Genomic DNA, 20636 nt, shown 5'->3' with positions numbered 1-20636 from the left:
GGGTCCAGTGCCAAGCTCATCAGAACTATTACCATATTGCTCACTCTACAAATCCTTCAGATCTTTATGAGTGCATAGAGGGTTAAAGATCATGGACCAAGCCATATTGCAATAGGTAGGAACTACCAACCCATGATGACTATAACCAGGGTAATGTTAAATTAGGGAACACTGAAGCAAAACGTTTCAAAATCCCCCGTTTGAAAAAGGGAATGACGTCGCTCTGGATAAGCGAGTCTGCTAAATTACTCAAATGTAAAACATACAAACAAAAACAAGCATTTCTTATAAGACAAACAGATAGTACCCCTACTACCAACCTGTTTAACTCAATTTCAGACTGTTTTCTTCCATTTCATGACAAATTAACACAACCCAACAAAAGGTAGGATGAGCCAGTGTTGTCAAGGCCCTCCACTGGTACTGACCTGTGGATGAGCACCAGGCCCACCTGGCCTCTCAGCCTCCAGGCTAGAGTTTGGGCAGTGACCCGGTCAAGGGCCACCGTGTGGGGCTGAGAGAAGAGGAAGAGCAGGGGCACCTGGAGGTGGCTGTGGACCATGTTCACCTCTGAGGGCTCCACTGAGGCCTCACTCTGATAGGGAGAGAAATTGTAAACTTTTTTAATCCCAGACATGAACAATAACGACAAAAAGACGGAGCAAAAATCACTAGAGTTCCAACAACAAGGGATATATGTATTCTGCCTGTAGCCTAAGAATCACTAATCAAACTGTTGTCTTAGCATGAAGGCTGTTTTATTTGCTTGTTTTGAATTTTGAAGTTATCTTTGAAGTGAATATATTGTTGATAAGGGACGCATAGACACTGTGGCAGGGACTGCCAGAAGTAGGGTGGCTCCAGTATTCACTCTGTCTGAAATCATCCACCAGCTAGGGAGTAGAGACTGATTTGAGACTGGGCAACCTGGCTTCTCACCACCAGTGGGGCTTCCATCAGCTGGAGGAAAGTGTAGATGTGGAGGGTGGTGAGGGCTCTCCTTAGGGCCGTGTGTGGACAGGGGTCTGAGTGCTGGGACTGGGACGCACCCTTACAGTGCAGGAACCACAGACCTGCTGTCAGAGATGAAATATCCTCCACCCTGCAATGTAGCACAAGAGGAAGATGACACCAATAGTCGTAATATGCCGAATTGTAAATTGTGCACAGGCACCTACCCTTTTGTGTGATCTGAAAGAAAGAGATGAGTGTAAGCAATATTGGAATAAGTATATTTAGGCTATCAATGACTCGGGTATCCAAACTTTCAGATCTACACAAAATGTCTAGGGGTCATTTGGGAGTTGAGCAAAAGTCTAAGCCATATACACTGCTCAAAAAAATAAAGGGAACACTTAAACAACACAATGTAACTCCAAGTCAATCACACTTCTGTGAAATCAAACTCTCCACTTAGGAAGCAACACTGATTGACAATAAATTTCACATGCTGTTGTGCAAATGGAATAGACAACAGGTGGAAATTATAGGCAATTAGCAAGACACCCCCAATAAAGGAGTGGTTCTGCAGGTGGTGACCACAGACCACTTCTCAGTTCCTATGCTTCCTGGCTTGATTTTGGTCACTTTTGAATGCTGGCGGTGCTTTCACTCTAGTGGTAGCATGAGACGTGGTCTACAACCCACACCCAAGTGGCTTCAGGTAGTGCAGCTCTCATCCAGGATGGCACACAATGCGAGCTGTGGCAAGAAGGTTTGCTGTGTCTGTCAGCGTAGTGTCCAGGCATGGAGGCGTACCAGGAGACAGGCCAGTACATCAGGAGACGTGGAGGGGCCGTAGGAGGGCAACAACCCAGCCAGGACCGCTACCTCCACCTTTGTGCAAGGAGGAGCACTGCCAGAGCCCTGCAAAATGACCTCCAGCAGGCCACAAATGTGCATGTCTCTGCTCAAAACGGTCAGAAACAGACTCTATGAGGGTGGTATGAGGGCCCGACGTCCACAGGTGGTGGTTGTGCTTACAGCCCAACACCGTGCAGGACGTTTGGCATTTTGCCAGAGACACCAAGATTGGCAAATTCGCCACTGGCGCCCTGTGCTCTTCACAGATGAAAGCAGGTTCACACTGAGCAATGTGACAGACGTGACAATCTGGAGACGCCGTGGGAGAACGTTCTGCTGCCTGCACATCCTCCAGCATGACTGGTTTTGGCGGTGGGTCAGTCGTGGTGTGGGGTGGCATTTCTTGGGGGGCGCGCACAGCCCTCCATGGGCTCGCCAGAGGTAGCCTGACTGCCATTAGGTACTGAGATGAGATCCTCAGACCCTTGTGAGACCATATGCTGGTGCGGTTGGCCCTGGGTTCCTCCTAATGCAAGACAATGCTAGACTCAGTGGGCTGGAGTGTGTAAGCAATTCCTGCAAGAGGAAGGCATTGATGCTATGGACTGGCCCGCCGTTCCCCAGACCTGAATCCAATTGAGCACATCTGGGACATCATGTCTCGCTCCATCCACCAACGCCACGTTGCACCACAGTGGAGTTTGGGGATGCTTTAGTCCAGGTCTGGGAGGAGATCCCTCAGGAGACCATCCGCCACCTCATCAGGAGCATCCCAGGTGTTGTAGGGAGTCATACAGGCACGTGGAGGCCACACAACACTACTGAGCCTCATTTTGACTTGTTTTAAGGACATTACATCAAAGTTGGATCAGCCTGTAGTGTGGTTTTCCACTTTAATTTTGAGTGTGACTCCAAATCCAGACCTCCATGGGTTGATAAATTTGATTTCCATTGATMATTTTTGTGTGATTTTGTTGTCAGCACATTCAACTATGTAAAGAAAAAAGTATTTAATAAGAATATTTCATTCATTCAGATCTAGGATGTGTTATTTTAGTGTTCCCTTTATTTTTTTGAGCAGTGTATATAGAAAGAGGATTCTAGTTACCTTGTCTTGGTGCAGACCCATTTGGTCATACATTCCATGCATACCACATAGGCATCTACATATATCATCCAGGGTTATTAGACATCTGACTTTCACACAGAAGAGGGAACGATGTTTCAATAGCATATTCTTTCATACACCGTTTCATCACGGTCATGTTCAGTAGAGAGAAAACAGTTTGAAACAAGAATGAAAGGGGATGTACATCCTGTATTTGACCAATATTTCTCTCTTCTTTTTCGTTAGACTTGGGCGGTATCCAGATTTTCATACCTTCATAAAGACCTTGTGCCATCCCTGGATATTTGGTAATACAGACACTGAACACAAGGGGCACTATTTTCAAACCCCACTGAGGCTCTGTAATCTGAAGGTTAGCAATGCTAACAAGTATACGTAAATGTCCATAGCTAAATGCTACTGAGCGCATTGAGAGCATCTTATACAGTCTCAAACTATTTGCAGGTTAGACATCCCAGCTCATCAAGTTATACAAGTAACTAAAAAACTGCAGATTTTAGACAGTTAACCCTTGTAGTTATAAGATATCTAGTTGGCAAACGGTTGTGAACAGACTGCAACTATATACAGTGGTTGCTCCACTAAAAGTCTAGCAATTATGCTGCGGGGTTTAGAGGTAATTTGTGGTTTAGTACGGTACCCTGCGTCACCACTTCATTGCTCCAGACCGAAAAGCATAATCAGTGCTCTTACTGTGTCTGACAATGACTGGGCGACAAACCTAAATAGAAACTGATAATTGTGCACGACTTCAGAATTACTGACTAAAACTGTTGTTACTAAGGTTATTTTACCCTTACTGTAGTACTTTTGCCCACTTCCGACCAGTCACATTGTACAGTGTCTGAGTGGCGCAACGGTCTAAGACACTGCATACCGTGCAAGCTGTGCATACCCGTGCCGGCCTTAACTTTCCTCGCTCAATTTACGTTATTTGAAAAAATATTGGATTTTTTTTAAACAAAGCAATTATTATTATTATAAAAGCCCATTGGATATTCTCACAGATATTTAATAGCCCTGTTATTAGCAGGACAATATATATTGGTCATGGTTCCCGAGTGGAGCACAATGGGATTGCCTTGCAGTTCTCCAGCTGTATCCACTGAAAGCGCGCAAGGTTCAAGGCACAAGAGCAGGGGACACGGGACGGGCAGCAGAGCTACGCACAGAAGACCGACCTAGCCCATAGGGAAGGGAGGAGGAGGGTGGGGTGGACCCCCACCCCGGGTAGCACAGAGTAACAGGCTGACTACACCGCTCGCATCGAGGGTGTTGCAAAATAAATTTTGAAATCTATATTATTCAATTATTGAGCCAACAAGCATCTGCGTTGCGAAGAGCTGAAGTTAGTTCTATTTCTGACGCAGATCGCACTGCAAGTCCTGCCTCTCCCATTTCCTCATTGGGTTATAGAAGCAGGTACCCACGTGCCATCTCCTCATTGGTTATACCCACATGGGTGACTGAAAGACAAAATAGGTCAGTGGCGGATACCTAATTTATGAAAGTTGCCAATCGCAATATAAAGTCAAGAGAAGAGAAAGCTTGGAAGGAGGAGAGATGACTAGAAACGATTCGGTTGACCATTTAATGTGTGGATTAATTGGTGGAGTAGAGGACCTTGTGCATTTCAGGTAAAATAACAACTCAATGTTTATATCCCAGGACAAATTAACTAGCTAAATAGGACAAATTAGCTAGCAAGTGCAAGCTAGCTAGCTAAATTGCCATACATGTTTAATGCTTTTCGACCTGTCCCCAAATTAATATAATTGGTTCAGAGTTTGTTTTGATATTTTAACCTGCGTTTTGTGATCGCGTTTGTTGTGGGGTGACAAAATACATTTATGCACGATGGCGCATGCACACAGTCGGTTTGGTTTCCGTGTAACACTTTAAGGGGCATTGCACTAATAATGGCGCTGACTAGGGAAACGTTCCCCCTGTTCTGTTCTTAGTGCTAGTTCAAACTAAAACAATGTAAATCAATTTTATTTTCCACTGAATCTCTGTTTGGATATTGATTAGACTACAATTATACAGTAGCAATGTTATGCTCTTAGTGTCACCTTTATTTAAATAGCCCAGTACTGTACTCCCGACCGTCACATTGTACAGCGCCATATTTTCCTTTCCATCCTAACGGAAAGGAAGAGTTTTTTTTGTTTTTTTCTTGGAATAGAAACACCATAATATTAATTTAGCAAAATTTCTTAAAGTCAATCCCAAATACTATGTGCTTATAAAAAAAATAAGTTTTAATGAGCAATGCGAGCATAGGCGAGGGAGCTGAACAGGGCGGGATTAAAGTTTATTTAAATCCTCTGTAATGTGACGCGAGTGACCAATCAAAGCGCACCATAGTTTCCAACCTCTACTGGATTGGCTGACAATGGCTGTTAATAAACTCAGCAAAAAAAGAAATGTACCTTTTTCAGGACCCTGTCCTTCAAAGATAATTTGTAAAAATCCAAGTAACTTCACAGATCTTCATTGTAAATGGTTTAAACACCGTTTCCCATGCTTGTTCAATGAACCATAAACAATTAATGAACATGCACCTGTGGAACGGTCGTTAAGACACGTTATGCAATGAAGGTCACAGTTATGAAAAATTAGGACACTAAAGAGGCTTTTCTACTGACTGAAAAACACCAAAAGAAAGATGCCCAGGGTCCCTCATCTGCGTGAACGTGCCTTAGGCATGCTGAAAGGAGGCATGAGGACTGCAGATGTGGCCAGGGCAATAAATTGCCATGTCCGTACTGTGAGACGCCTAAGACAGCGCTACAGGGAGACAGGACGGACAGCTCATCGTCCTCACAGTGGCAGAGCACGTGTAAGAACACCTACACAGGATCGGTACATTCGAACATCACACCTGCAGAACAGGTACAGGATGGCAACAACAACTGCCCGAGTTACACCAGGAACGCACAATCCCTCCATCAGTGCTCAGACTGTCCACAATCGGCTGAGAGAGGCTGGACTGAGGGCTTGTAGGCCTGTTGTAAGGCAGGTCCTCACCAGAGATCACCGGCAACAACGTTGCCTATGGGCACAAACCCACCGTCGCTGGACCAGAGAGGACTGGCAAAAAGTGCTCGCCACTGACAAGTGCTCACCCCTTTGTCTCACCAGGGGTGATGGTTGGATTTTCGTTTATCGTCAAAGGAAAGAACGTTACACCGAGGCCTGTACTCTGGAGCGAGATCGATTTGGAGGTGGAGGGTTCGCCATGGTCCGGGGCGGTGTGTCACAGCATCATCGGACTGAGCTTGTTGTCATTGCAGGCAATCTCAACGCTGTGTGTTACAGGGAAGACATCCTCCTCCCTCATGTGGTACCCTTCCTGCAGGCTCATCCTGACATGACCCTCCAGCATGACAATGCCACCAGCCATACTGCTTGTTCTGTGTGTGATTTCCTGCTAGACAGGAATGTCAGTGTTCTGCCATGGCCAGCGAAGAGTCCGGATCTCAATCCCATTGAGCACGTCTGGGACCTGTTGGATCAGAGGGTGAGGGACATTTCCCCCCCAGAAACATCCGGGAACTTGCAGGTGCCTTGGTGGAAGAGTGGTGTAACATCTCCCTGCAAGAACTGGCAAATCTGGTGGAGTCCATGAGGAGTGCAGTACTTAATGTAGCTGGTGGCCACACCAGATACTGACTTATTGTTGATTTTGACCCCCCCCCCCTTGGTTCAGGGACACATTATTCTATTTCTGTTAGTCACATGTCTGTGTTACTTATTCAGTTTGTCTCAGTTGTTGAATCTTATGTTCATACAAATATTTACACGTTAAGTTTACTGAAAATAAACGCAGTTGACTGAGAGGGCGTTTCTTTCTTTGCCGAGTTTACGTAGCACTACCTAGCACCCACATTAGGAGGAGTGACACTTGTATAGTATAAACGGACAGTAAGTGACTCAGGTCTCTTGTCGTTGTGTGCTTGTAAACAAACACCACGTGACTGGGGATTACCGTCATAATGAAAAAAAAAAAATATATATATATATATACACACTGCAAGAGTTGACTGCAGGTGTTTCCTTAAAAATATTCACATTTATAAAAACACTTTTCCAAATAACTCCCGTATACACGTCTACTCTACTGCCCAAACCTATTTTCCTTTGAAAATTGTTTTGCCACGCTGTTCCCTACTGAACACAGCCCAGCTTTATCTTGTGACTGGGGAGAGGTGGCCTCTTTAGCTTAGATGGGGTTCCCGAGGGGACTATGGATGGAAGAACACTAACCCCATGTTCGTCAGCACTGGGCCTCCTGTGGTCAGCACAAACTGGTACTTGACTCCGTACACAAACGCTGTCTCCATCAACGCTCGGTGCTCTGGATAGAATGACAGGGACGTGAAGGTTACACCGAATGACAAAAATCAAAGAAGTTGGTACAAAGTGTTAGGCTGCACTAAAATGGAACCAAGGGGTTGAATAGCTAAATCATTTTCTATAGCTTTGGATATAAAGAAATGTATGATATATGAAAACTACTTTCATCCTCGGCAACAAGTCGATAGTCAAATGGATTTCTCTTAAATCTGAAAACCCATGCTGGGTGAAAGCAATATGCCCTTTGAGATGAGGAAACAGACTAATTGAGATGCACCCCTTGTGGTTTCCTTCCTTATTATTAACCTTTTGAGGTAGTGTGGGAGACTGGACCTTACCTGGTAAGCCCAAGACCTGGACATGGCCTAGCACAATGTCAGCCTTGCCTTTAGCTGCCCTCTCCACTGACTGTAGCTCAGCAATTGTATGGACGTACCTCACCTCGTCAAAAAGCACAGTGCTGCGAGAGGGACAAGTCACATGCATACCATTACATTACATATATATGGCCATTCAAATAAATAAATTCCCTCGCCTAGCAGGTTACTGTACACAAATTAGTGAAATGCATTCGTACATGTTCATGTTCCATTGTGCAACAGCACTCAAGATTTACTCAACCCTACAATACTTCAAATGAATAAAAAGTCATACAGTGCTTTCAAAGGGTATAATTTATTGACTGTGCGTCACAAAATAGCACAATCAATAATAGAGACTCTGCAAGCAAAGTGTGTGGGAGTTTCTATTCATTATGTACACACAAATTAAAAATGGTATGTCATTTGTCAGTGTACTCTATATCGTACATGTTGAATTAAAGAGCAACTGCCCCTAAAAACCAACGTATATATATTTTTTTTAAACAGCCTATGAGTCAGAAGCATTTATTATACTGTCAAAATTGACTACAAAGTGTAAATAGGTTAATATTGGTCATAAAGTCAGTCTCGTCCAAAACAGTTTTGTGAGACTTGTGGTCGTCATTGCATCACAACGTAAATGAAGGTTGGGTTTGTTTCAATCCTGCCCACAGCTGTCAGCACACAAGTAAACATCAATTCGGATGACCCAATCATAATGTGTTTGGTAAATTTGGGTTACCTTTGGTTAAATGAACCAAATCTAAAATGAGGCCAAATACAGAAGTGCAGTCACCCTTTAAAGTGACCGGTAATTTCTTGATACACTAATTTTATTTATTTAACTTCGATCTAACAACCAAGTCAGTTAAGAACAAATTCTTATTAACAATGATGGCCTAGGAACAGTGGGTTAACTGCCTTGTTCAGGGGCAGAACTACAGATTTTTACCTTGTCAGCTCAGGGATTCCATCTAACAACCTTTCGGTTACTGGCCCAACGCTCTAACCACTAGGTTACCTGCCGCCACGGGTCTGTCAAAGCCTATTCCTAACAGTGAGGCTACAGCGCATCCGCTGAAGCGAGAAGCTGCCTAAAGCCAAGCTCAAAGTATGGATTAGCTCAAATAACCCATCAGTTGTCTCCATTATTTGTTACTTGGAGACACCATCTACAAAGACACTGACTCGGCAGGCACCGACTTACTGAGTTGCCAGAGTTCCAAAGGTGAGAGTTATACATCGATTGACCCCTAGGTGAGCTACTGTACTCCCAGCTTAAGTTAGAAGTCGCCCCTAACCATAGATCTAGGATCAGATTACCCTACCCTTAAAGGGCCAACCTTTAAGCGTTATCCCCGCCACTGTTTCAGTAAAAAGCTGAGGGATGGGTCTGGAGAAATGTAGTCACTGAAATTCATAGTCATGATATCACAATTATAGTTTTAACCATATTTTGAAGCTATACAGCATTTTATTTATTATATTTACAAACATTGGAATAGAAGCTTATCTGAATTCTTATGGGTACGACAGTTAAACTAAGCTCATGAGGCATTTATAAGTCACATTCTTCAAGAATATAAGAATCAAATGGGTACATACTGTATCATAAATGTTTACAAGTGTCCAAAAATGGATGTAGCAAGCAACTGCTGATTGCCCCTTCAACCACTATAGAGGTTTTACAATATCTAACCCTGTATCAGTGTTTAGGGGAAATGTTTACAAACTCTTTACTCACAAGAGAACGTGAGAGACTATGGCGTTCACGTCGAAGACGGTGTCTGTGTCGAAACTCTTCAGGACATTGCCACCCCTGTAAGACAACAAATAATATAGTAGTTATTTGTTCATTTTTGTGAGAAACATCTGTTCATCTTAAACCATAAGGTGCGTTCTAAAATTACATTGTATAGGTGTAATATGCATGTACTGTTAGCACAATATTTAATTAAGCTGCTTAAGATCCACAATGGATATACAATACACACCTGAACAAATAAACTTTTTTCATCAGCTTCTCTCCAGTGCAGTACTTTTCTATGTGTTCATTAGTACAATTTACCTGCAAACATGCATAGACATTGAAAACAATTCATTTCAAACAGATGTTTCGTTTAGTTTGCTCTTCACATAAGTGTACTTGTAGTGCAAAACTGATCAAAGTGGTCAAAGAGAATACCTGGACTCCGGGTCTCTAACAGGAGGCCTTTGGCAGCCAGCAATGCATACTACAGCTGACAACTATACAGTCCTTTCAAAAACCCATACCATTTCTTATAGTAACAATATGCCAGTGAGGATTTGTCTTACTTGTTGTGGAATGAACAAAAGTTGCTCCAATTTGCAAGTAGAATCAACAACATGCTGTGTTCTCAAACAATCCAGCACTCCAGTGATGTCAAAATAAAATTATTTTATATGACAGATATGAAAATATATCTAAACAATACCACTACAACCTCCCAAGGTTCCCATCAATATCTAATTTCTCCTTGTGCAACATTGACTCAGCAAAAGCCAGTGGTGCTTGAGTAAATCAAGGGATAAAGATTTGTGTTGGTTACCATAGCAACTGAAATACCATAATCTTCTAGAGCATCTGCAGACTTCTCCAGCTGTTCAATGAAGAGACCTATGGTTGGATTGACTTGTAATCAAAAATAAAAATAAATGGAATTATAAACTGTGGGGTTAGAATAGTAAACAATTGTGTTAAATACATTATTCAACTGCACTACAAAAGGCAAACATACTGTAATGAAACAAGGAAATAGCACGAGGTAACTAGCGAGCAGTGAACCCAATGACAAATGCCCTAACCAATAACCACAACAACAATTATGATATAATCCCCATGGGGAAGGTAGTATGGCAATTATTAACTAGGGTCATTACAATACAATTTAGTATTTTATTAACCCATACCTAGGTAGGCTCATTACAATCTCAGAGTGAGTTAACCCTATTAGAGCAGTGGCTAGCGAGTTTGCCTGCAGGCTGAGAGACCCTGGTTTGAGACACGCAAGTGTGTTGCACTATCGTCGTTCGTTACATACTAAATCCCTCCTCGCGTGCGCCTCTCCGAGGGCCTCAAGGGTCCCATCCAACTCCTGACACCAATTTAGCAAATGGTGCTAGTGCAACGCCCCTTGCAAGTCTTGAACCCGGGCCTTCCAGACACTTTGGGGAGATTAATGTCCCTACCTGAGCAAGGGTCGTGAACTGCAATTGTTAGAGTATTCAGTGCAATATGTCCACCAGCAAGTCTACAGGGCATCTTGGGGGCTCATATTTTTCTCGCCTGTTAATGTCACTTACCTTGTTTTCCAAAGTATATAAAATACATCTTTCCTGATTGCATTTTCTCGAAAAAATGGTCAGCTGTGTGTTCAATGAGTTTTGAGGCATTTCCAGTGGTGCACTGCTCACTTTTCGAGCAGAGCAAAAGTATGACGACACATATGAACCATGCCATGGTCGATGAAGGCTCGAACCTAACAGATCAATTGAACCGACACAATCTAGTAGAAATGAATGGAATTAAGTTACATTCTACGATGCAAGCTGTCTATGTCTGTTATGGCATAACGCCTTGGCTCCGCTATTCAGCTAACGTTACCTAGCTAAAGTAGCCAGACAAGGGCCATTTAAATTCCATGACCACGATATGGGCACTCTTAATACATTGCAGAAGCATTTTATATAACTAGCTTTTAGACAACTTACACGACCTGGTAACGAGCAGTTTTTTTCACTTGCTTTTTGTGAAATTATATAGCTAAACTACCCAAGTGAAAGAGGGATTCTAGAACATTTTTGCTGTTTCATCTTCCTGTGTCCCACCTAACTAGCCAATCAGAGTGATGGATTTTTAAAAGCAGTTGACAGCCAATCCAAAATTAAGAGACCTGCACCTTCAGAGCTGACATCATTGCAAGCCAATCACAAAGAAGGATTCTGGAGGCTGGGTACCATACTGACCAATGTTGAAATAGTGGGTGGAGAGAAAACTCTACATGGTGATATGGACTGAAAATGGACACCATTATGGTTCTATTGCGAGGCATTTCAGTGATTTCAACGCAATGTGTGATGGAAAGGGAGCCAAGATGGCGTTGATTGATAGCTAGTTCAAGGCTGCAGCTTATTGGTCAGTAGGCGGGCTCTAAACTGCAGCTTCACTCAGCTGATCTCTCCCTACTTCACGTCCCCTTTTTTTCCGGAGTTGTTTTTTTGCACAGATGAGCTGCTTTGCAGAGACTGGAGGGTTTTCTTGTTTGTCTGTTTTATAGCTATAGCTGTTAAGTCATCCGTTCTGTCGCTAACCCTCGGATTTATGTCGGTAGGTGGTTAGTTAGTTAGTGTAGTTTTATCAAGCTCGTGCTTTTGTTTTTGAGTGGACATTAAAAAAATTATACCAAATTCGTGGAAAATACATCAAAAACTGGACCTTCTACTATTTTAGAATAAAACATTAGATATGCTTATTTAAGTCGTTGTTGTTACACTTATCCGTTCGCTATGTTGTTGAAAGAAAACCAGGTCAGCCTAAGTGTTTTCACGTCTGTAACGGACTCAAGTGATGAACCGATTCGAGCTGCGGTTCCTCCGTCTGTGGAGCTCGGACTCACCATTGTGTATACCATCCTATATTCGCTACTTTTTGTGTTTGTTTACTTGCAACTTTGGCTCATTTTGCGTTATGGACACAAGCGCTTCAGCTACCAGAGTGTCTTTCTTTTTCTCTGTTTGCTGTGGTCAGCGCTAAGGACTACATTATTTTCATTCTACTTCAAGAACGTTGTCCAAGCAAACCAGTTGCAGCCTTTGCCTTACTGGCTGTTGTACTGTTTTCCAGTATGCCTCCAATTTTTCACTCTGTGTCTGCTCAATCTTTATTTTGCACAGGTAAGTGCATGTTGATACATTTTCTGATGTTGTAAAGTCATGTTTTTCATGTACACACAATCAGACGTCTGTCATACGTCATCTTTATTATAGGCCTATCAACTAAACATGTTTATCATATTTTTTTGTACATGTAATTTATCATGCTAAATTTATGAGTAAAGAGTATGTCTCCAGACAATATGCCTATAGGGCCATTTCCATGTAAAAGGACCCATGAGCACCAACATGTAAAGTTCACAGGCGCACGACAAATTGGGTGTCAAATGAAAGCTGAGTCTGTATTTTTGAGAAATTAAGACAAATATATATTTTTTTACTGTTTTCCATCCCCAAAAAATTACAAATAAGAAACGGTTTTGAATTCTTGTCAGACAGATTGAAAAGGGGTCTTGTATTTTTTTTTTTTAAGATATTAGAAATACATCAAAACACAATAATGTGGAAGTTAAGACCCCAGCCAACTAATATCAACATATATTTAGTTTAGGGGGGGAAATTCTGCCTTTAAGAAACATTGCCCTGTGCCTTTAAATTCCGTTACCAAAAACACACATATCTTGAAGATATTGTCTCATTTATCTCCCTCATGAGGAGGGAGGATAATGAAAGTTCACAGAAGTAAAACGTAAAGGTAGAACTATGAATCAGTTCGAGTGTTTTTACTAATATCGACTTTGTTATTAATTATTAAGTGATTAAAATCGGTAACACAATTTCCGAAAAATTGCTAGCTACAATGGGAAATCATAGTAGTCACAAGCCACAGTTGGGTCATCTCCTTTCCACTGGCATAGTACTGTTATGTTCAGCTGATAACTGTTTTCTTTCTCTTTCTGTCATCTGATGGTCAAAGCAAGAGTGTGAACAGTCTAGACAACCCCTCTCTCTAATTAATGCCACCTCTCCCGGATCTTACTAACACCTTTTAAAAAATATAAAAAATATTTCACCTTTGTTTAACCAGGTAGGCCAGTTGAGAACAAGTTCTCATTTACAACTTCGATCTGGCCAAAATAAAGCAAAGCAGTGTGACAAAAACAACAACACAGAGTTACACATAAACAAACGTACAGTCAATAACACAATAGAAAAGAAAAATAGAAAATCTATGTACAGTGTGTGCAAATGTAGAAGAGTTAGGAGGTAGGCACCTACCCATGAGCCCCCTCTCTTTCCATTTACTGTAAGCAGCATCCTCACCCACTGAGCACCGACCAACACCGGATGTCCATGCATTTTGAAAAGTAGTTGACATTTGGTCAGTCCGTCCTGCCCTTGATTCCAACATCCAAGGAATGTCTGGACCGGCCTTCATTTGGCCCAAACATAGACGTTCAGATTTGGTCTGAACCAAACATAGACGTCTATGTTTCACAAGTATGGACAGTACAGTAGAGTAGAGCGCAGTACAGCACATTAAAGAAAAGTATAGTTCAGTACTGTACCGTAAAGAAAAGTAGAATATAGTTCAGTACTGTAGTGTAGAATATAGTGGAGTAGAGTTCAGTACAGTACACAGTAGAGTTCAGTATACTGTACTGTACTGAACTATACTTTACTTGACCTTCCTGTACTGAACTCTACTGTGCTTTACTCTACTCTACTGAGCTCTACTGTGCTGTACTTTTTTAGTGGTGGAGCTCATTAAAATAATAGTAAGTGTGTAGAATAATACCCAAATATGCAAAGGAGGATATTGCATATTTCTACCTTTGTCTACCTATTTAGGATACATCACTATCAACTGGAAAAATAGTCTCAAAACTAACCTATAGTCATTTACAGGAAAATCCAGTTCAAAAGAGTAGATCTCCTTTGCATACTAAAGCCAACCCTGGTATCATGACTATTCACCTGGTTCCCACAGCCTCAAAACCTATCTTGTTTGTCTAAATTTGACTCTTATCACATCTGAAAATATTTTGATGCTTGCTTCCAATCAGCTCTTCTTCACACTGTAGGCTACAGCAGTCACTCTCACGCACCCTTTCTCTTGTCTTTGTTCCACTGTGGACTGACTCACTGCGCACAGCAGCAACAACAACCCTCAAACCTGTAAGACAATCCCTACTGTGTCCCAGAGCAGTACTGGCAGCCTCTGTGTGGCATATGTCCATCGCTTGGAGAGGAGCAAAGAGAGGGGTGTGTGAATGTTTTTCTCTCCCCAAGTCTCAGCAAAGCGAAGCTTCTCTTGCTCGAGCGAAAGGCTGCAAGTGCACTGATACCGCCACTAGGTGGCATTTAAACACGGTAGCCAATCAGAAGCATAACATCACCCCTTTCTTTGTCCTGTACTATTCCAGTCACACAAAAAGAGGTTTGTAGGCAGCGAGCAGTATAGGAGTAAAGCGCTCTAGCACTCTGCCTCACATATAGCATAAATCATCTGAAGTCTCCAAATATCTGCCAAATCTGCCAAATATAGACCCTTTCTTGTGAAGATGGATAAGGATGGTCATAGTGTATTGGAGGGGTTGTTGTGTGAGGGAGATGGGGGGGTCGCACCTGGAAGCATCCCATTACCGTTGGCAGTGACCTTCATCATCTGTTCAATGTATGTTCGTCATGAGTTTATGAGGACAATCAGTGGAATATCCCTTGGTACCTGCTGTTGCAATTTTCAAATAACACATGCCCCAATTAGTTGATGATTTGTGTTGACAGTCCGTATGGTGCATCATGATGACAGTTCTGATTGAAATAGGTCATCTGTGGGTAACACTATAATATACCTAGGTAATTGTGGTAATCCAGTCAAGTTGGTGATTTGCTCATTTTTTTCTTTGTTCTGACATTAGGGCCGGGAAGATATCAGTATCGCGATACTCGTTGTTATCGCGACAAGGAAACAAAACACGAAGCATATTTAACTTCTTTAGGAAAACAGCCCCTAATGTTGGAAACACACTTCATTATGTTCTCATCCAGAGTCACAGTTATTTATTTTCCTGGTTTTAAAGGACCAAAGAGTTAGGTCTGCTTCGTGTTTTCATTTTTGCCATGGGAAAGATATTGCAGTACTGGTATCGTCACAGCCCTATCTGACATGGCATTCCATCAAAGGGAGGCTAGGTCTGGAGTTGTTGCCATAAGGTGTGTGTGTTGACTGTTTCACAGACAAGTCAGGTGTCAAGGCCTTTTTGTCCTCTTTTCCGATGACACAGCCATGCATGAGGTGTCATGTGCTTTTATATTCCCCTTGTAAAAGTCTACCTCTATCCATCCTCCCTCTCCCCCCTCTCCTCCTCCCCTCCCACCTCATCCCAGGAGATGGGGGCGAAGTGATAACCAATTCATTTGTCAGATTACACTTTCAGCAACTCTCCTGGTTGCGTGGCAGAAACACATTATGGCTTGCTGTGCCTTGAATACCAACTGTTTACATTAAACAACCATTCCCCGGTGCATGTGATCTGTACAAATTGCTGTCTGGCCTAATGCATGCATTGCCGGAGCCCGGCTGGCTGCTGTGTGCTGTTACAGTTAAACTGACATGTGACTTATGCAACAGTGAAAAGAGCAGAGAGAAAAAGCGAGGGGGGGAGGCGAGAAAGAGACAGCAAAATGGTACCATCTTGACTAAAGACTCTTTGTCATCAAAAGGCGTGTCATTCTCTGCCCAAACTGGGAAATATTGATTCCAACTTTTAGGGGATTCACTCTATTTCAAACACCTGAGAATAAACAAGTGTGTAACAAGTTAGCTGGTGTGTCCTTGCAAAGATAATGAGTTCCGACTGGATATCGCTATGCAAGCACTGACGATATAAATGATCTGAGAGCGGAAGATTGAAGAAAAACAGGAGACTACCCGAACTCCAACACAGACAAGTGGTCTCGTGAAGATTTCTTCACCACTATTGACTGATTGGAGCGGTGTTGAACGTAGTACTGTGTAGTAATGTTTAACTATCTAGGCCAGAGTTGCCACTATGACACAGTATTGGCAGCCAAAGCCCTATGAATTCTACAGACCTGGCTGTGGGATACAGATACCCTACATTTTAGGATCAGCTTTCCCTCCCCTAATCCAAATCTGGGGAAAATGCAAAACTGACCCAAGATCTGCGTATTGGTGCAATTTCACCCTACATACACAGTGGAAGTAGGTAACCAGACCAGTCCAACAGAGCTCTTATTCACCGGTATCGTTTGTTTCGTTTCGGAATACCAGGATTCAGGAATGTTGTTTTGTTTCTCCCCCTGGACTTGCCTGAATGTGGTTATCAATGAAATCAAGAAATTGTCCGTCCTTCGGTTTTTCTTCCGTCGTGATTGCAAATGAAAAGCATAGCCCATTGATTACAGTTTTTGAGGATGTGGATAGGATAGTTAGTCTAGCTACATCGGCCATATAGGTGCATGTCTCTGCTACCTCTGTGGTAGCTTCTGCTTATGCTCCTGAGAGTGGCATGAATGTGACTGCCCGGCCGCAGGTGTTGCACAAACGTTTGTGTAACATTACACCAGTCATTTACATGTGACCTGTGACTCAGACAGTATGGGCCATGTGTGGAGTGTCATCTGCATCTGACTCAACAACATTTCCACCATGAGTTTCCTGTTCCTCACAACCAAAATCTCCTTTCTTTCTTTCGAATGTCTATCTCTGTTGTTCTCTCTCCCAGTCTCGCTCTCGGTTTTTCGATCCGAGTCCCTCTGTTGTTTTCTCCCTCCCAGTCTCTATCTCTTTCTCTTGCTCCCTCTCTTAGTCGCTCACTCTCTCTCTCTCTCATTTGCTTTTTCTCTCCCAGTGTCTCTATTTTTCTCTCTCTCCCCTCTGTGAGTGATGGAGAGAAGGCTGGGAACCGGGGCCTGTCTCTGTTTGTCTACCTCCGGTTGGACAAACAGGTTTTTCTTCGTAGCAAGAGGACCATGCATTGAAAACAGAGGCCCTTGCAGGTCTCAGTGTTTTTGTCTGTCAGATTATCGTGTTCAAGTTCCAGTCAAATGGTTTTTACAGCCTGTCCACAAGTCATGAATGAAACTGGGTTAAGGCCAGTCGTGACGTTGTCAAAGCCAGCGCTAGACCCTGAGGACACAATAGAATCTTGCATTCCTCTGACTTGAAGTCATGACCCTGCATATCTTCACAATACTGAAGTCATATAACCTACGGTTCGATCTCTCCCATATAAACATCTGTCTGCTGAAATCTGCATCGTGTTCATTAGGGACAAAAATTTTATGAAACATAGTCAAATGGGGAGGTGCCTGAACTTCTCCAATAAGAACAATGCTTTTTTGTTTGTTTTATTGCAAAGTGTTGTGTGACAGTGTGCGCTACTGAACACAACCCAGATGTATTAACCCAATGGGCTTCCTTTCCTATTGCATCAGTGCAATAGTATCCTTCCTTATGCTCAAAATACGTTTTTCTCATCTACTACTCTCAGCTTTAGCCCTCAACTGAAAGCTTCTAAAGTTTAGATGTGTTCCTCTGTGGCTTAATTAGTAGAGCATGGCGCTTGCAACTTCAGGATTGTGGGTTTGATTCCCGCTGGGGCCACTCATACAGAAAATGTATGCACGCATAACTGTAAGTCACTTTGGATAAAAGTGTCAGCTAAATGGCATATATTAATCGATATTATTTATAAAGCTGTTACTACAATCATAATAACTTTTTTTTTAATAACATACGTTTTTGAGAAATCTGCGTAGACACATCTCCCAGATTTGATACCTCAGTATACATTGATCTTTACCTTAGAGTCAGTCCACTGTGATTGACTGAAGGATTACATTACATTAACCCTTTACACTCATGGAAATTGGCATATAAGGCAAAATGTAAATGTTTCTAACAGAATAAATATAAAATGCATTTTGGAGATTATGGGGAAATTTATTAGACCTAAGATTACTGTTGATTTTATGTGCATTTTACACTGTACTTATTGAAGCATTTTTCAAATAACAAAATCTGAAAATACTCTGGATACATTCAGTAATATAAAGAAGAATATTCCTTGAATTTGTGGGGTAGTTGCAACATAAGAAAAAAAACTATTACAAGGGTTTGAGTGAGAGGACTAACTGGTTTCTCCAAGTGGCTACACATCTCTCCAAACGGCACAGTTCCTACGTCATTTTAATGCACTTTATGACTCGAGGAAAGAAAGAACCTTCAAATATAAGGGCCTTTTTCTTTGTTGCTCTACTAGCTTTGCTGTTGAGGAACAGAAACAAGCACATTGCCGTTTTTTGGGGTTTGGAACACAGCTCTGTATCCCCACCATAACACAATTACTGTTGTTGTTTACTCAATGCAAAAACATTCCATTATAAGTCTTGATCTGGGTCAGGTGGGCAGAATTTGAACTATTGCCAACATGACTAGCTAAATTATAGAATATGATCTTTTTTTATGGTATTTTACAGATCTTACAGTGTTAGGCTTTCACAAGGCACTTAATTGAGTCATGAGGGCATTCGAGTGCGTGTTCCGCAACTAACTTTCTTCACAATACGGCTCATTCTGTTCAGGACAACCCGGGGTATGACGCGTGTCATTCTACTGACTGTACATCATTCATAGCGATCATAAATGTTTCTACTATAAATGAAATGAGTTTACATTTTGAAATGTGAAATGCACATTTGTACTCACCCGTGTGTGGGTTTACTTGCATGACATCAAAGCGGTATTTATTATAATCCTCAACGTCTCATCTTTCAGAACACATCAACTCCTCTCGAATTTACTGCATTGCCCTCACTCAGATAGCAACAATGGGGATGGGGGCATCTTTTTGTTGCGCTTGGTACACACATTTAGAATGGCTCAGTTGAAACCCATACAGCACGGTAAAGCGAACAGACTGAGCTCTGACATCATATATAGTATGTTACTGTACAGCCACTGCGTTCCAATTGAGGCACATTTCAATGACCAAATCTACCAATTTTAACCCGTGTACACGATGACAGGGGCTGTGAGTGTAAAGGGCTACGGGATGCTTCTGCAGTTCTGAATGGGTTGTTCATCCTCATAGAGAGGGAAAAGGTCAACAGGAAATGATGTGTTAAGCCCCTGTAAATCTGCCAGAGAACCACAGAGACAGCCAGGGATAAAGAGGGTAATTTAGTTGAAGAAGCTTATTATTTTTTTTAGCTGAGTCATCAGACAGACGCATTACCAAGAGTGTGTCTGTGGGCTTCCTCACAGTTAACCCATAGTTATATAAAAGCTATGCCAAGACTCCCTGCCTAGTGACACAATAGAAGATAGGGCAAAGCTTGATAATTAGTTGAATATTTGAATCAGCTGTGTAGTGCTAGGGCAAAAAACTAAATGTGCATCCCTTTGGGTCCCGAGAATCGAGTTTGGGATACCCTGAGAGAAGGCATTTTTCTGCCGAGGTGTAGGTAACTGTTTTGTGTTTGTATTACTATGCAGTATATACATTTTTATATAATATATATTTTTGGCTTTTTACAGCTTTATCTCCCCAATTTTGTGATATCCAATTGGTAGTTACAGTCTTGTCCCATCGCTGCAACTCCCGTACAGACTCGGGCCAATTGTGCGAAGTCTCATGGGTCTCCCGGTCGCGGCCGGCTGCGATACCGCCCGGGATCAAACCCGGATCTGTAGTGACGCCTCAAGCACTGCAGTGCCTTAGACTGCTGCGCCACCTGGGACGCCTTTTACTATGCAATATTGATCTAAGATTATTTTATCTCAGTAGATATGGGCCATTCTACAGAAGTGATGCAGTGATGCACATTTTTATCCTATTTTTCCCCCCCAAAAATCAGCACACATATCTTCCATCATATGTCAGGTAGACATAAATACCACTCACACACTTATTTTGTGTTGCATATTTGAAATATTTACCTGAATTCCTTACCACCCCACTAAATTTGTCAATATCAAAACAACATAGTGAAAAAGTTGCAATAAAGGGAGAACCATGCACAGTAGTGAAAATTTTTATGCCCAATGCAGCCATTTTTATCTCAATATCAAATCATTTCTGGGTAACAATTAAGTACCTTACTGATTGTTTTCAATCAAAATGGTGAAAAAGAAACAAATAATTTTTTGCTAGGTACTT

General features: G+C 42.1%; 2 protein-coding genes across 3 annotated transcripts in view; one reads left to right on the top strand and one right to left on the bottom strand.

Moving 5' to 3' along the window:
* The window catches only part of txndc16 (thioredoxin domain containing 16), a 58109-nt gene extending 46603 nt beyond the window's left edge, over positions 1-11506 (bottom strand). For both annotated transcript variants that reach the window (XM_070445075.1, XM_070445076.1), the window contains exons 1-8: positions 10978-11506; positions 10224-10306; positions 9648-9721; positions 9398-9472; positions 7630-7751; positions 7202-7292; positions 940-1102; positions 429-595 (exon numbers count right to left, since the gene is read on the bottom strand). In XM_070445075.1, the coding sequence (XP_070301176.1) occupies positions 429-595; positions 940-1102; positions 7202-7292; positions 7630-7751; positions 9398-9472; positions 9648-9721; positions 10224-10306; positions 10978-11134 (932 nt within the window). In that variant the 5' untranslated portion in view covers positions 11135-11506. The remainder of the gene's footprint in view (positions 1-428; positions 596-939; positions 1103-7201; positions 7293-7629; positions 7752-9397; positions 9473-9647; positions 9722-10223; positions 10307-10977) is intronic.
* A 365-nt stretch (positions 11507-11871) lies between these two features.
* gpr137c (G protein-coupled receptor 137c) overlaps positions 11872-20636 on the top strand; it is a 59641-nt gene continuing 50876 nt past the window's right edge. The window contains exon 1 of the mRNA XM_023993895.2: positions 11872-12567. Within this exon, the coding sequence (XP_023849663.1) occupies positions 12181-12567 (387 nt within the window). The 5' untranslated portion in view covers positions 11872-12180. The remainder of the gene's footprint in view (positions 12568-20636) is intronic.

Source organism: Salvelinus sp. IW2-2015, linkage group LG9, assembly GCF_002910315.2.
Source record: "Salvelinus sp. IW2-2015 linkage group LG9, ASM291031v2, whole genome shotgun sequence".
NCBI lineage: Eukaryota > Metazoa > Chordata > Actinopteri > Salmoniformes > Salmonidae > Salvelinus > Salvelinus sp. IW2-2015.
This window is presented reverse-complemented; position numbering and strand designations above follow the sequence as displayed.